Source organism: Trematomus bernacchii, unplaced genomic scaffold (genome assembly GCF_902827165.1).
Source record: "Trematomus bernacchii unplaced genomic scaffold, fTreBer1.1, whole genome shotgun sequence".
NCBI classification, from domain to species: Eukaryota; Metazoa; Chordata; class Actinopteri; order Perciformes; family Nototheniidae; genus Trematomus; species Trematomus bernacchii.
The window spans coordinates 11,280,730-11,295,730 of NW_022987547.1; the positions used below are offsets into that span (position 1 = coordinate 11,280,730).

Consider the following 15,001-nt stretch of genomic DNA (forward strand, 5'->3'; position numbering starts at 1 on the left):
TCCCCCTCAAAGGTACTTTCCTTCATCCGAACGGCCTGTCTGCCTTTGTGCTGTGCTATCTTACAATGCATCAATACAAAATGCTGGTGCAGAAAGTACGAGCGGGGTGAACGACAGCTTCTCCGAATCTTCAACTTTAGCTGTACACAACCTTTAGATTAAATGGGGACTGAGAATGAAGTCTAATCCGTCATTTAAAGTTTTATATTTCTATGACAGGAGTCAATTTAGTGCATCTTTTTAACATCAGCAGAAAAGAACAACAAGTATGCTTACCCAGTATCATTTGTGCATGGGCTTAAATAAAGACAATGGAGGTAATGGAGTGAAAGACAAACAGAAGGCGCAACTATAGGGTATATATTTAGTAATTACTGCTTTGTCTGCTGCTTAGTTAGGATTTATGATTTACTAACTTGCAAACAGCCGTCACCCTTTTGTAAACTACAATATAAACTGTCATTATAAGGAAGCAAATGCCTCATATTGATCGTTTACTAACGGTAAATATGTGCTGCTACAGAAATGATTGAGGTTTTTCTGAAAAAAGCTGCCTCCGAGAAATGGGCGGTTCAAGCTTTGTGGAGCATGTAGAACAGCATGTATAAAGAATGAATTACCTAAGAGCTTCAAGCAGAAAGCAGAAAGTAAATACACTGCAATGGAGAAAGACTGATAGAGAGTCCCAGAGCTACAAGATAAGAGGAAGCTGCACATATAACTGAAATAGAATCATCCGTTATGATCCGTTACACATGGTGAATACATACTTTGCAATACAACACAATAAATAAAAGCTTTGTGAAGCTTCGAATATTGCATGTTTGTTCAGATGGGTAATTGTTGAGTCCAATGTGGTACCTACTGTATCGACTAAATAATCTGATACATTGAATACCATCTGTAGTCTACTTTATCGTCCACCTCTAATTTTGTGGGCAACTTGAGACAAATATTGAAGCTCCTGGTCCCAAACTGTTACTTGCACTAGATTAAATTATTAATAAGAATAAAACTGGAAGAAGGAAACTCCTGTATTTGAAGTAACGCTAGCCGCTGGAGAGATGACGTTTCCCTCTGTTGCATTTGTTTGAAACACTTAATGTGCTTGTGTGCTTTACACACAAAAGATCTCAAGAACAGACGCAGGCTTGCAAAGAGCACGAAAAGTGCTCAACAGACACATGATCCAATCAAGTGTTCCATAGAAACAATAGCCACATCTACATATATAAGCTGCTCCCTGGGTGTTCTGCACACTGCTGTTTGCTAATGGAACATTTGATTTCTAGCTGTACATTTCTTTCTTTCAAAGTAACTCACTGGTATAACTGTTTATATAATTGCCTCCATTGTTCAAACAATCTTAACTTGAATGTGAAGTGAAATGCAAATACACCCAGAAGGAGTCCAGATGTAACCATCATGTAATAGGGTCATATTTCAGCAATAATCCATTTATGTTCACATTTTGCTATAATAAAACTTTTCTTTCCTTCTTTAACCTTTGAAACAATATCCTCGCGGCTGGCAAGGCAGCAATCATCCTCTTCTCCTCCATCTTCATACAGAAACACAACGCAGAGCTGGCAGCAAAAACGGAGCGGTAGAGGATGCATACGCATGTTATTTAAACATTTGCAATATTTAGAACTCAATAAGTGTGGCTGCACAGGGTTCCATTAGCTGTTATTGGTGTGTGTGAATGCAAACACAGGCTGTCGTCACTGCTGATTTTGTAGGTCCGTTTTGACATGTTTTTATTGTTTATATTGTGAGACCTAGCTCATCTATTTTCTCTAACATGTCTGCTGTATCTCCACTGCAGTCCTCAGTGTGTGTATGGCACACACTTCACCTTCCCCACACCCAAATAGAACACTTCTGTCAGCTTCTGACCTTGACAGAAACAACTTTGATGTCAGCCTCTACCCTCCAGCCAGACATTGTTTGTAAAGATTTGTCAGTTGGGATGTTAAGCTGCGTCCCAGAGGCAACCGTGTTTGTGTTTGTGTGTGTGTGACTGTGTGTGTGGACAGTGTGGTGAGGTGACAACTAAGCCAAGACGCTAAAAAAAAACAGCATTTGAGCCACAGTATGTCAAGTCGGTTTATTTATATAAGACTTTAAAAAACAATAGGAGGAGACCCAAAGTGCCTTTCCATTCAAGGTAGAGGGGTTAGGATCTGCAGGTATACAGAGTAAAGGTGCATTCACTTCAATGATATATCAACTGAAATAATGGTCAAAACATATTCATAATTTAGGAGAAATGGAAGAAAAAACATCAAATGAAAAAACACGAGGACATTAGAATACAGGTACAAGGGGACTTGACAAAAGCCAAGAGGCCTCCTCAGACTAAACTAAAATCAGGCAAAAAGAAAGACGGTGTTTACATTTTGTTTTAAATTGTCAATGGTTGAAGCTTGAAGTGGAAAGCAAAGCTATTTCGTAGCAGAAGAGCAGTCACAAATAAAGCGTGTTAGTGTTGGTTATGAGGCACGAGTGAGGGAATAGAGTTGTTTTGTGGAATACCTAAGTGGCCTGAGGGCAAAATATGGAGTAGTAGCAGTTCAGTAGTTTTTGGTGGAGCTATTCCATTAAATCTTTTTTAAATCAACTCAGTATTTCCCTGGTTACCATTGCAGTTGAGCCAGATCAGGGATTATGTGAAGTACAAGAGGAGAAATGATGCCTATTCTCAGGTAAGTGTTGTACTTAGTGTCTCTCCTGTGACATGTCTCCATGCTTTAATGTTCACAAAGCTCTTTATTTTTCTCATACTGCCTGTCACCCTCTGTCTGAAACCAGAGCCCAGTCTGCTCTGATTGGTTAGCTGGCCGGCTCTGTGGTGATTGGTCAACCGCTTAGAGATGTCCCGCCCCTTAGCCTATCACGTACAATGTGTTTGAGCGCGAGCAAATAGAAGCGTTACGTAGTGATGTCACTATGTTTCAGATGTAAACAAAGTAGTCAACAATGTCCTTCGGGATATAAAAAGTCCTATCTTATCTTATCTTATGTGCATAAAACCTATATAAAACACTACAGGGAAGGGAACATAATATGCCCCTTCAAAAGTCCAACACATGCAGTTCAAACCATTTGATGTTGAGAAAAGGTTGAATTGGCCCACCATATAAAGGAAATAAGAAGAATCAAGAAGTGAATGAATAACTGTTAATAAGATAAGAGCTGATTTAATTTGGATACGATTTTAAGATGATAAAAGCTGCCCTTCACAATACAGCTGACCTCTTTGTTAAAAGTCTTTGTTGCGCTAATGATCTTTTAAAAATATTATTTGCCCTTTTCTTCGTGCCACTGCGATGACCAGTGCTGGGGGGCAAGTTCTTTGTGAGCGAGCGTAACGTAAGAGTCAGAGCAGATGTACCGTCGGCTTATCTGCCTCATGGCTGCGTATCCCCGCATGTTCTTAACTTGCATGTTTTCAGTGATAAAAAAGGCCAGAAGCAACATCACTTTTCTTTTTCCCGGTGCCCTCAAACTTCAACATTAATATTAACACCCACACGCTTATACAACCCCACATGAACAGCACACACAGAAAAGCAACTGTGACTGGACTAAAATGTGAAACATGCATTTATTTAACAGCTTTAGATACAGAAGCATAAAATACATTATACATACAATACCTTTGCGGCTTTCCATCAAAACACAAACAGACACCTGCACACTACAGGCATGCATGTGTCTCCATGGACACACAATGCATGCTAACTATGAACAATAACACGTCCAATAGGTATCCAATTTTGACCACTGTGTTTCTCTGAAAAAGATTGGAGTCTTTGTGTGCTCCATGTTTTCAGGGAACAAACATAGATGCTGACCTACAGGGTCAACATGCAATTTAATCTCAGAGGGGCTCTCCAGTCTTACAAGGCTACTAGACATGGAAGGAGGCAGGGCCAAAAAGACAAGAGTGTTAACCCTTATCTGAACCCAACTACATGCAGGTTAACCTACTACTGAAGAACACGTATTTCATGGGAACACTGGTCAAGTTCGTACTGCTGCAGTGACTCACAGTCGCAAAGACTGGTGGTACTCTCGTCTCAAAGGCAAAATCCTACATTTATCATGAGGAGATTGTCTCCCAATTGCGTTTTGTGTAAAAAAGCAGAGATGAGGGTCTATCTGCGTCAATAGAACAATGCTATAGCATAAGAGCATACTGCTATTTATTCTCCATTCTTCCCATTTCAACTCTGGATATGTCTTTGTCACATGTCAGGTGGCTCTACACTATGCATTTAGCCAGACAGGCTTTGATTGATACGAAGCTGTGATAATGTGGGCGATAAATTGTTCTGAAAGGCCATAGACGATATGAAAAGAAATTAAGGGCTTGAGTAGTAATTGTATAAAATCTTTTCACAAAGACTGACTGTAGTCTGACACATCAGTTTGACTTTCTTTTGTGTTAATTTAAAAGAAAAAAATATGTTTTATGATTTATATAGTCAAGGGGGCACTTTTTTTGGATTTGTCTTGCCTCCTAAAGTGCTGCTAATACAGTGAGTGCCGGGGGATATAGAAAAAAAGCCATTAGGGATGGTTGAAAAGGAAGCTCATTTTTAACATAGCGTTATCAATTTGCAGTCTTCTCTATTCCTGCTAATTTGAATGTCGAAAAGAGGAGGGAGGGGCGTCAGATAAGGAAGCAGGAAGGTCATTATTTCAAGGAGAATTGAGTGACATGAATATTGTCATTTTTGCAGACAGTCATGCTTTACTGCAGTGCTTTTATCAGAGAGTTTGACATCAATATCAGCAGTTAACCCTGACAGTCAGTAGAAAACACAGCGGGGGGGCAGCTCCCTCTCAGTCCTTGAGAGCCCCGCTGCCATATCAGTAACATGATGATGGTGCATTGTTTGCTCTGCCAAATGCCAAAGCCTTTTTTCCCCAAGGTCTTTTGATTAGTCTAATCAGGACATCACTGCCATAATGGCATTATTAACAGGATATTGGCCCCAAGGTGTCAAACACAATATCATTTAATATCACCGTGAAAAGATTGATTTGAGGTGAATATGTGAATGGATCAGTAGCACGTTTATTATAGGCAAGTGTTAAACTAAGGTATTCAAATATGAAATCACTCAGGCAGAACTTTAAACACTGAGGAAATTCAATTGATCGACAAAAAAATGGGCATGGAAATTTGCTAAATGACTCAAAACTGAATGAATAATCTCGATAAAGGATAAATACTAAGTGAAAGAATAAAAGGCAGATTTCTTTATTTTTACACATTTAAAACACATTTTGCGCACACATTAATCCAGCACAAGACTGAGTCTTTTAGATTTCTTAATTCTTTAATTATTTTCTATTTAAGTATTTTCTGTCTGTAACTAAGTGTTTTTCTTTATACTTCTGCCTGTCTTGGCCAGGTTTACCGAGGCAACATATTTATTTTTTTACTTACTTTGTAATTTCAAAGTCACACTACATACTGTATGTCTGGAGTATCCCTGCAATCCCAGATATCTTATTCCATTTCATCTTTTGACTGAGTGCATTGGATGCCATATGTTAAGTATAACGCTCTGTAACTTTTAACAATATTATAATACAACTTTAGTAGGGTTTTATTGTATGAATTACAGTGAATTTGACACCACTCCATCTGTGCATAAAGCTGTTCTGAAGCCTTAAACTTGGAATGTGAAAATGAGCAACACTCCAGCCTTTTGTATAAATAATTGATAACATTATTTAAATACACTCTATACCATGCATTAATATTGAAACCTACAGCGATAATATGTATGCTACCTATCAGTTTCATGGATACAGAAAATTGTTTTTATTCCAGTGCTGCAGTGTCAAACCACACAATGGTTTCTTATTAAAAGAGGCCCTATTATGCTTTTTAGGTTTTTGCTTTCCTGTAGTGTGTTGTATAGGTTTGTGTGCATGTAAATGGTCTGCAAAGGCTAAAATCCCTGTGTTCCCTCCAGAGGGAGTTTCTCTCCCACCCACTCTGCCTGAAACGCCTCCATTGGACTCCTGTGTTTACTTCGGTAACATAATGACATCACTATGTAACACTTGCGCTATCATTGGCTAGTGCTCCAACACATTGTACGTGATAGGCTAAGGGGCGGGACATCTCTAAGCGGTTGACCAATCACAACAGAGCCGGCCAGCTAACCAATCAGAGCAGACTGGGCTCTGGTTTCAGACAGAGGGTGAAAAGAGATGCTGCAGCACAGGCAGTATGAGAGAAATAAAGAGCTTTTTGAACATTAGAGCATGGAGACATGTCCCAGTAGAGACACTACATAGAAATATGAACCAGAAAATAAGCAGAATAAGGACCTTTTAATCAAGGGACACTGTTTCTCATGTATAATAATTAGTGAATGAGAAGACAGGACTACAGTGAACTCTCACTAATAACAGTCACTCACACCATATTAATACGTTTGACCTCGATTTGATATAAGGATTTGAATTCTGCAGAATGGTTGAGTTAGATTTTTGTGTCAGCTTAAGAAGTATAATCACTGACATCATTACAGATAACTGGGACATCTTCTGATGGAGTAATGCACCGTGACTGTGAGAGTCTTACGCAACGTCTGATACAAATCCCTTTTTGTTTCTTGAGTTCATGACAGCTTCATGCAGCAAACTGTAGGCTCAGTAGAGGTCTTACTGAAAATGTCATAGGGTTGCAGTATATGCATGGGGTGTTAAATAATCCCCCAAAATAACAATTCTCAATTGTATGTTTCAGTTGAACAAATAAGATTTTGTATTCTCGACAAATCAAATGAAAGCACAGGTATATATAAAGCAAATGCTGTGTAGGGATATATTTTAATACTCCTCAAGTAGTCTTATTTAAGAAATGCCATTACACTGACTGGCATGGCATTTTTTTATTTTATATTATATATTCTATAATGTATTTTACAGTAGTAGGATTGTGTATGTGGGATAGAAGCTAAATAAACTAGTGCTCCAAACACATATTAATCCACAGCTGAAAAATAGTTCCTTATAATTGCACTATTTACTTTGCTGAACTTTACAGTTCCCTGCTGCATAATTCAGGATTTGTGGCTTCGGAATTGTCTTTTTTGAAAGTAGTAGCGACAAAGGGTGAGGCTAATGCAGGACACCCAAAACTTTTATTCTGAAAATCTCTGTGAAGGTTTCCAAAAAAAACACAGCTGAACTGTTGGGATTAATAAGAATGAATCTGTCAACAGAATGTAGGTCTGAAGGTGATCATATCTCTGGCAATAATATAGTAAGAAAGAAAACAATATTTGCTATTATGTTTGCATGGAGAGGGATGGGCAGGAAAATCGCTGTAATCCCTAGATGGTGTTGATAAATGATGATGACACAGTAATGATGATTAAGATGATCACAAAGCAGACAATTATGAGGATGAAAATGATGTGATGGAAGATTTTGCCAATTGCTCTGCAGGATTGTTTTTCATTGTTGGCACTGATGTTAAAAGCAAATATGGCTGTTGGCGCCATCTGGTACCTTATGGTATGTTAGGGGATTAGTCACTCCCAACATAACTTGTCTAAGGGAATTTCCTTTGTCGTTTCAGTATGGCCACCGCCCCCCAACAGCGAGCTCTAGTCTATTTTCCATCTGCATGCATTTCCTCTTCAGGAGCATATTTCCAATTTCCTTTCATCCTCAGCCTGGCACTTGGTATGTCAGCACATTTGTAATGCATAGAGTTTTTCATGGGAGGATACAGATACTTCACATGTGCACACACACACACACACAGCTGAGCTAAATTGCTGCTATTTGCAAAAACTCCTTTGTCCTCACATCGATAAAAAAAACACCACTCAACTTCTCCACAAATCATTGCTTCTTAGAATTTCATTATTCAGTAGAAAGAAGAGAAATACTCTCTGTGTGTATTTAAGATTATTGTTCTTCTCTTTCCTGGCATTTCAATTAATGATGCAGATTCCACGACGATTTGATTCAAAGTCAGTCAAGATTTAATGGATTCCTTTTATTAGCTTCCGACAAATTGCCTTTTTAGGGAGGGAAGAGCATTTGCATTATTCATTTGTGAAAGAGCAAGCATTTATGAATTCATTCGGTGTAGTTGTAGATGGACTCAGAGATAAACAGTGGGACTTTGAATGACTAATCACAGAGGAGGATGAACCACGGAGAGATGAATCTGTTCTGACCTTTAACCTCATGTTTTGCTTGTGTAGGTGATCCAGCGCAGGGAGGATGGCTCGGTCAACTTCTTCAGAGCATGGGAGTCCTACCGTGAGGGATTTGGCAAGATCACCGGTGAACACTGGCTCGGTAAGTGACTAAGAGTGTGTGAGTGTGTGTTTACCACTCATGCATATGCGTACTGTGGCCTGTAATGCAAGATGAAACCCTGGAACTAGATAAGATAAGATTAGATCAAATAAGATAGAACTTTATTGATCCCAATTCGGGAAATGTTTGTGTTGCAGCTGCATAAAAAGACATGGCATTGTACAATACAAATTAAAAGACAAGAAATAAACAAGAAAGTAGAAAATATACATGTTGAATTTACAAATTAACAATAACAAGATATAAAGCAAGGTATTATATTTACATAAGTATGTGACAGATGGAATATTAAATATTAGACTGAATATTTAAATGTAAAATGTACAGTGAAGAGAGAAGCTATTGTGACAGCGGACATATACACAGTATTGTCAACGTAGGTCCATTAGCTTAAGTGTTATCTTGATTATGAGACCTAATAAAACCTTAACTCTTAACAACACCACAATGTCAGCCGCTTTGAGATAAAGACGCAAAGCACTGAAAGCAGAAAGAAGGAAGGACTTCAAACACACAGAGTGAAAGAATGACGAGTGATTGAGCGAGACAAATAGACAGCCATAGAAATGCAGATAGGGAGAGATAAGATGACTTTTCACATCACAAGGAATTGAATAATGAAAACCACTTGAGTGAGCATAATGAAGACGATTGCATCTAAAGTATGAGATGTGTGTAAAGTGCACTTTTATTATGGAAGTCTGTTCGGCACCACAATATCACAACCCAAGCCAAAAGACGAGCAATTCAATTACAATATTTTTGTTTTCACAAGGAAAAAACAAACAACAGTATCATTTTTCTTTTTACTATAATTGGTATTTTTCAGAGTATGCTTGTCCAAATCCTTTTATTTCCTGGCAGCATGACACATTAGTCTATGCCTCCACTCAGATTTGACAGGAAGAGAATGCCAACATTGAATGAATTCGACTGTGAAATGATCCACTATTCTAAAGCCAAATTATTTGTCTTCACACCACTTCTCATTATGTGTTACAAACTAATTATTCTTGAGGTGAATACGGTCAGCTTCCATCAAGTCTGTGGCTCAAAGCTGCTCGCACATTCATATCACATGTTATATTTATTTTTGAATCTGTTCACATTCACACAGACTACACACGTCATCGAGCGTATATTGAAATAGACAGCTTCTTCTTCCATCATAGAGTGGCCTTTGTAGCTTCCTTTTAATTGGTCTGACATTTGTTCAGGTAGCGGGAGAGAATGAGCCTGAAAGCAAATTTCTCACATCAGTTGTTGAGACTGAAAATGAGAAAAGCTCATATTAAGGTGAACACTGGACAAGTGAGTCAAACAGAAACACAGCAGCTGCGGAGTGTGACTCGCAAAAAATATAATCACATAATCAAATGTTTTTATGTCTCCATCACAACATTATCTTAACTATTATCCCTGTATACCTCTGTGGGATGCCTTAATATCTTGCTATTGTTTGTTTTTTACGTTCAATCATGTTGTTGAAGTTACACATGAACAGGACCTGTAATGCTTAAGTGGTTTTCCCTTCCCTGTAGTGTGTTATAAAGGTTTAAGTGCATGTAAATGGTCTGCAAAGGCTAAAATCCCTATGTTATCTGAACATTAAAGCATGTGAACCTGTCGCAGTAGAGGCAAAATATAGTAATATATTTACCTGAAAATCAGCCTAATATGGTCCCTTTAAAAATAATGTTGTTGAGAACTTGACCTAAGGCACTTGAATGCCTCATTTCTGATCCCAGACGCTCCAGGGCTTCTGCTGTACCTGTTACCAGCTGTCGAACATACTGTGACTGCACTGTGATTACTTTCAAACGAAAGCAGTGAAATTGTGAAGTTGCCAACCGTCTGAAGCTTGCCAGATGCACACAAGTGATGATTCATCACATCCAACAAAGTGAAAACAACTTAGCTTATGAACTTCAACAAGAAAAGTCCATCACCCAATCAGCAATCAAGGGGATAAATATTGTGATAGTAAGCTATTTTATATTATTGCGAGCACGTTACTGATCACCACATTTTGCCTGCTTGCACAAAAACACCAGTCCCAAAAGCCACAAGCATTTGCAGAAATGTTGTTTCCTGAGGACATTTGGATTGAGCTACAGTGTTAATGAGCTATCGCCATGCTCCGTCTGTGTGGGTCTTTAAAACCTTTCTTTGCTGTTTGCACACCATCAGACTGGTGGAGTAAGTGGAGCTTGAAGAAGTCTATTTCTGTAAAAATAAAAATCTCAGTGATGGTCAAGGTTGTGGACATGCCAAACCACAGCAGAGATACCCTCCAATGAGTACTCTACATTAAAGCACATGTTCACACACACACATCAGGAGCATTACTGAGGTCATTAAGAAGCATCTGTGAGAGCTCAGTTTTTCAGTCATGCTAAATATGGCCCTGACACCAAAGGGGGACATTTGAGTGCAATGCCTGATCAGGGCACATCTATTTTGTTTATTAAGTCTGACTGTAATGATGTGTATTAAATGGCTTGATTACAATAGTATTGCATGCCTTTGCATTGTCTTAAGATAATCACACCAAAAAATCCAGCCTCTCCCAAAATGTAGTCATCAATTCCTCCATGAATTCCGTACAAAAGCATCTACAACGATAAATATATTAAAATAAAATGTACTGTGTAAACAATATATCCGTTGTTTTCCATTACCATTTTCTACGATTGACACTTTAAAAATACAAACAATACAAACTGCTAGTGGAGCCTAGCTAGCAGAGGGGGGGGGCTGCAGCCCCCTCAGCACCCCCTTCCCGCGTCCATTCGCGATGTCTCGCTGTCTCGCAGATCCCACGCAGCAAGCAGGAAATTAACCCAGCTCACACTGTCCGCTCCTCGCAGCAGCGAGCCGACCCAGACCCCACGCAGCATTCTCATCTGTTTGTCCTTACTGGTGTCATTTTCTGGTTGCTAACGCCATTGGAACACATAAACACTGATGTTCCGCTGTAACGGTGGTAGACTCATCAGAACAGAGTGGGCGAGCTGACCAATCAGAGCACAGTGGGCTCACAGGGAGGGGGGGGGGGCAGGAGCTCCAACAAGCCGTGTAGGACAGAGAGTGAATACACATACTATACAGAGATGCTGTATGAGAAACCAATGTGAGTTTGGAACATTGAACAATATAAATCTATTCTAGTAGACCTCAACAATGGAATTATGATCAGTAGAAATGGCCATGACATGGGACCTTTAACACTTGTGCCACCTCCAGGCAAATTGTTGCACAGCAGCAGTTATTTATTTTTGTATAGGCAGATTTCAGAGTGATTGAGAATCTACTAATTAAATGATTGATCAGGATGTGAACATTTAACTTTGGATATGAGCATGCAGGTTGACACAGCAGGTCTGAAACGTTCGGGACTGTAGCTCTCACTGCATCTGTATAATAGTAAGTGGGCCTGCCTGCTTTTGGGTTATTCTCCACCTTCACCACTCTTTACCCTATAGACAGATAGAAATGCTTGCATAGACTGTATAGCGTTTACAGAGGTTATGTGAATTAATGGAGATCTAGGTCTCTTTGCTGACCTGAGGCCATTGCAAAGTGCAGCACATAATAAAAACGTGGTTAGTGTGCCAGCGAGATCTCCCCATGGTACGCTGCAGGAGCATGGTGGGAATATGGAAAGCTCTGGATTTAGTACACTGAATTCCAATGAGCCAGCAGGCAACTTTGAACCTTTCAGAATACCCTTGCTCATCCAGTGTGTGCTGTTGTCTCGTCACCCCCATCATCGATTACCCTCAGGGCATAAATGAAAAATGGATCCATGCTTGCCTGCAGCCTATAGGAAGAAATTGCAGTAACCTCCAACAGCCAAGGATTGCTGACTAATGCCACCGCTCAAGATCTGTACATTTCTATTTTTCATCAAATGTAGCAAGATTTAGTTCAAGGTGTTTGCATTGTTCAGAGCGTCTTTTATTTCGATTGCAGTAAAAGTAATCAGAACATGGTGAGAAAAAGGAGAATACAAAGGCAGAACCAAATTGTGCATTCTTTTTTAAAACGACCTTCCTTCACCGCATAAGATAGTTCCTGAGAGATGTGTGCCGGATGTACAGTTGCAATTGAAATGTTTCAACCCCCATTGCACATTAGGTTAATTGGCAAAATGTGCAATTTCTCAGCTGTTTGCAATAAGCAAATTACACAAGGACTGTTAATCTAGTTCAATTAAACTAATATTACAAGGGTTTTTATCCAAATTCAACACAAAATGCTTTTATTGACTATTGCAGTCTCAAAATGGATCAACCCCCTTTGTCAAGCACACCTGGTGCAATTAATCAGGGGCTTCATTAGTTCAGGTGTGCTTGAGAAAGAACACATAAATACCTGATTGCGGTCGAATAGTCCAAAAATCTGCTCCTATTCCTATCGTCTATTCCTTGACCTCTGTGTGAAACGTCACGGGGTTAAGGAATAGTGGATAGGAGAATTCAAAAGGACTTAGGAGAAGAGACTGCGGTGCTTTGAGAATCCGACTGCACTTTCACTATCCAACATATTTATGGTGCGCCAGCGGAGGTCATGAATGTGTGTCTGCTGCTGTGGGGAAACTATGGAAACTACAGTTTTCTATACAGCGGACTACAACAGGAATGTATAATAAGAATGAGGGACTACTGTAAACTCATCTAGAGACTCTGCGCCGTGCTCTGATGCTGTTGTTTTATGCTTTATGAACGGGGACAACAGAGAAACATATTCTTCATGACCAAAGTTGGAATTGAAATACAAAAGGAAAGTGAAACTTATGCTCGTCACCCTCTCCCTCCGGTCCACATTAATACAAATGATCCCAATACGTATGATTGTATGAAAAGATCTTAAAATGAATACAAATGTATTTATTATATAAACGTTAGTCCTTAACATCTATCACTGTGCATATCACCATTCAAACATCTTTTAAAAGTTGAACAAAGCCCACACAGCTCAGTAAAGACTGTGAAATGTTGACTTTATTTGATCATTTCAGTAAAAACTAACGTTCATATTTCTCATTTTGATTATAATACTGATGAACGTTCAAAACAAAGCACTTTGGCAACTTACCACATACGTTTTAAAATGCTTAATAAGCATCGTAACTTTCATGATATCATTTCTCGGTCATAATCGGTTGTTTCCGTGAACGGCCGACTGTTGTGTGACGGCAAATGCTGCTCCTCTCCTTTCGTAAAGGGAGGTCCAGTGGTTCCTAAGCTAAAGGAGGTTATAAAGGAAGTTTGAAACCTCCTTTCCTATCATCTAGAGAATTCGAACGGCACTTATTATGGCTGCCACTGAGGTACTTCTGCGGCATTTCACTCCGTTAGGAAGGTTCCTAAGCAAAACGGACTATTTGACCGCAACCCTGCACCGACACCTGCAGCATGTGAAGGGCACGATGGGTTCAGTCAAGTATCAGGAAATCTTAGGAAAGAATGCAAAGTCCACCAAGGCTTGGTTTCAGAAGAAGAAATGGAAGATAGAGTGGCCGTAACAGACGCCTTGACTTGAACCCCCATAGAAAATCTCTGGTGGGATTTGAAGAAGGCGGTTGCAAAACGCACACACACAATGTTACTGAACTGGAGGCCATTGCCCATGAGGCCAAGTGGATAGGAGTCCTCAGGAATGCTTTCAGAAGCTGGTGTCTGGCAATGCATCATGTTTGCAGCAGGTCATAACAGCAAAGGTTGCTCTTCTAAGTACTGAAGGTGCTTCTCATAAAGGGGTTGAATCATTTTGAGACTACAGTAGTCATTAAAAGTAGCATTGTAGGTTGAATTTGGATAAAAACCTTTGTCACATTAGTTTCATTGAACTACTTAAACAGTTTGTGTGTTATTTGATTATTGCAAACAGCTGAGAAATTGTTTATTTTGCCAATAAACCTAATGTGCAATTGCGGTTGAATAATTCCGACTATAACAATCACACTTGTGAGAAAATTCTAGCACATTTTATATCACATGCATGAGGCAAATCAATTATATAGCTGAGGTGTTAATTAGAGTGTCAATTCAAGTAATTGCAATAATATTTGTCCCCACATTGAAAGAGATTTGTGCTACTTTTTTATTGCAATACCACGAAGATAGTGTAACACTTTAAAAAGTCCCTATTAGGCTTTTTAGGGTTTTCACTTTCCTGTAGTGTGTTATATAGGTTGTTGTGCATGTAAATGGTCTGCAAAGGCTAAAATCCCTGTGTTCCCTATAGAGGGAGGTTCTCACCCCCCCTGCCTGAAACGCATCCATTGGATTCCTCTGGTTAGTTCTGTCACATAGTGGCATCACTATGTAACACGGGCGCTTCAATTGGCTAGCACTTAAAGGTGCGGTAGGTAAGTTTGAGAAACCGGCTCGAGATACACTTAAGCAATAGCTCACGACAGGCCGTGGTATATGGCCATTATATCACAGTTAAGGGGCGTGGTTCGGCCCGACGCGAAGCGGAGGGTCGACAACCCCCTTAACTGTGATATAATGGCCATATATCACGGCCTGAAGTGAGCTATTGCTTTTATAAAACGGTTACCAAGTGTGGCAATATGAATGAAAAATACACACTCTAATTTAAATAGTTGTTATTATTA

At 39.4% G+C, this 15,001-nt stretch overlaps 1 protein-coding gene across 2 annotated transcripts in view; it reads left to right on the top strand.

Moving 5' to 3' along the window:
• The window catches only part of fibcd1 (fibrinogen C domain containing 1), a 128,738-nt gene that overhangs the window by 80,387 nt on the left and 33,350 nt on the right, over positions 1-15,001 (top strand). For both annotated transcript variants that reach the window (XM_034122769.1, XM_034122770.1), the window contains one exon: positions 8,256-8,352. In XM_034122769.1, the coding sequence (XP_033978660.1) occupies positions 8,256-8,352 (97 nt within the window). The remainder of the gene's footprint in view (positions 1-8,255; positions 8,353-15,001) is intronic.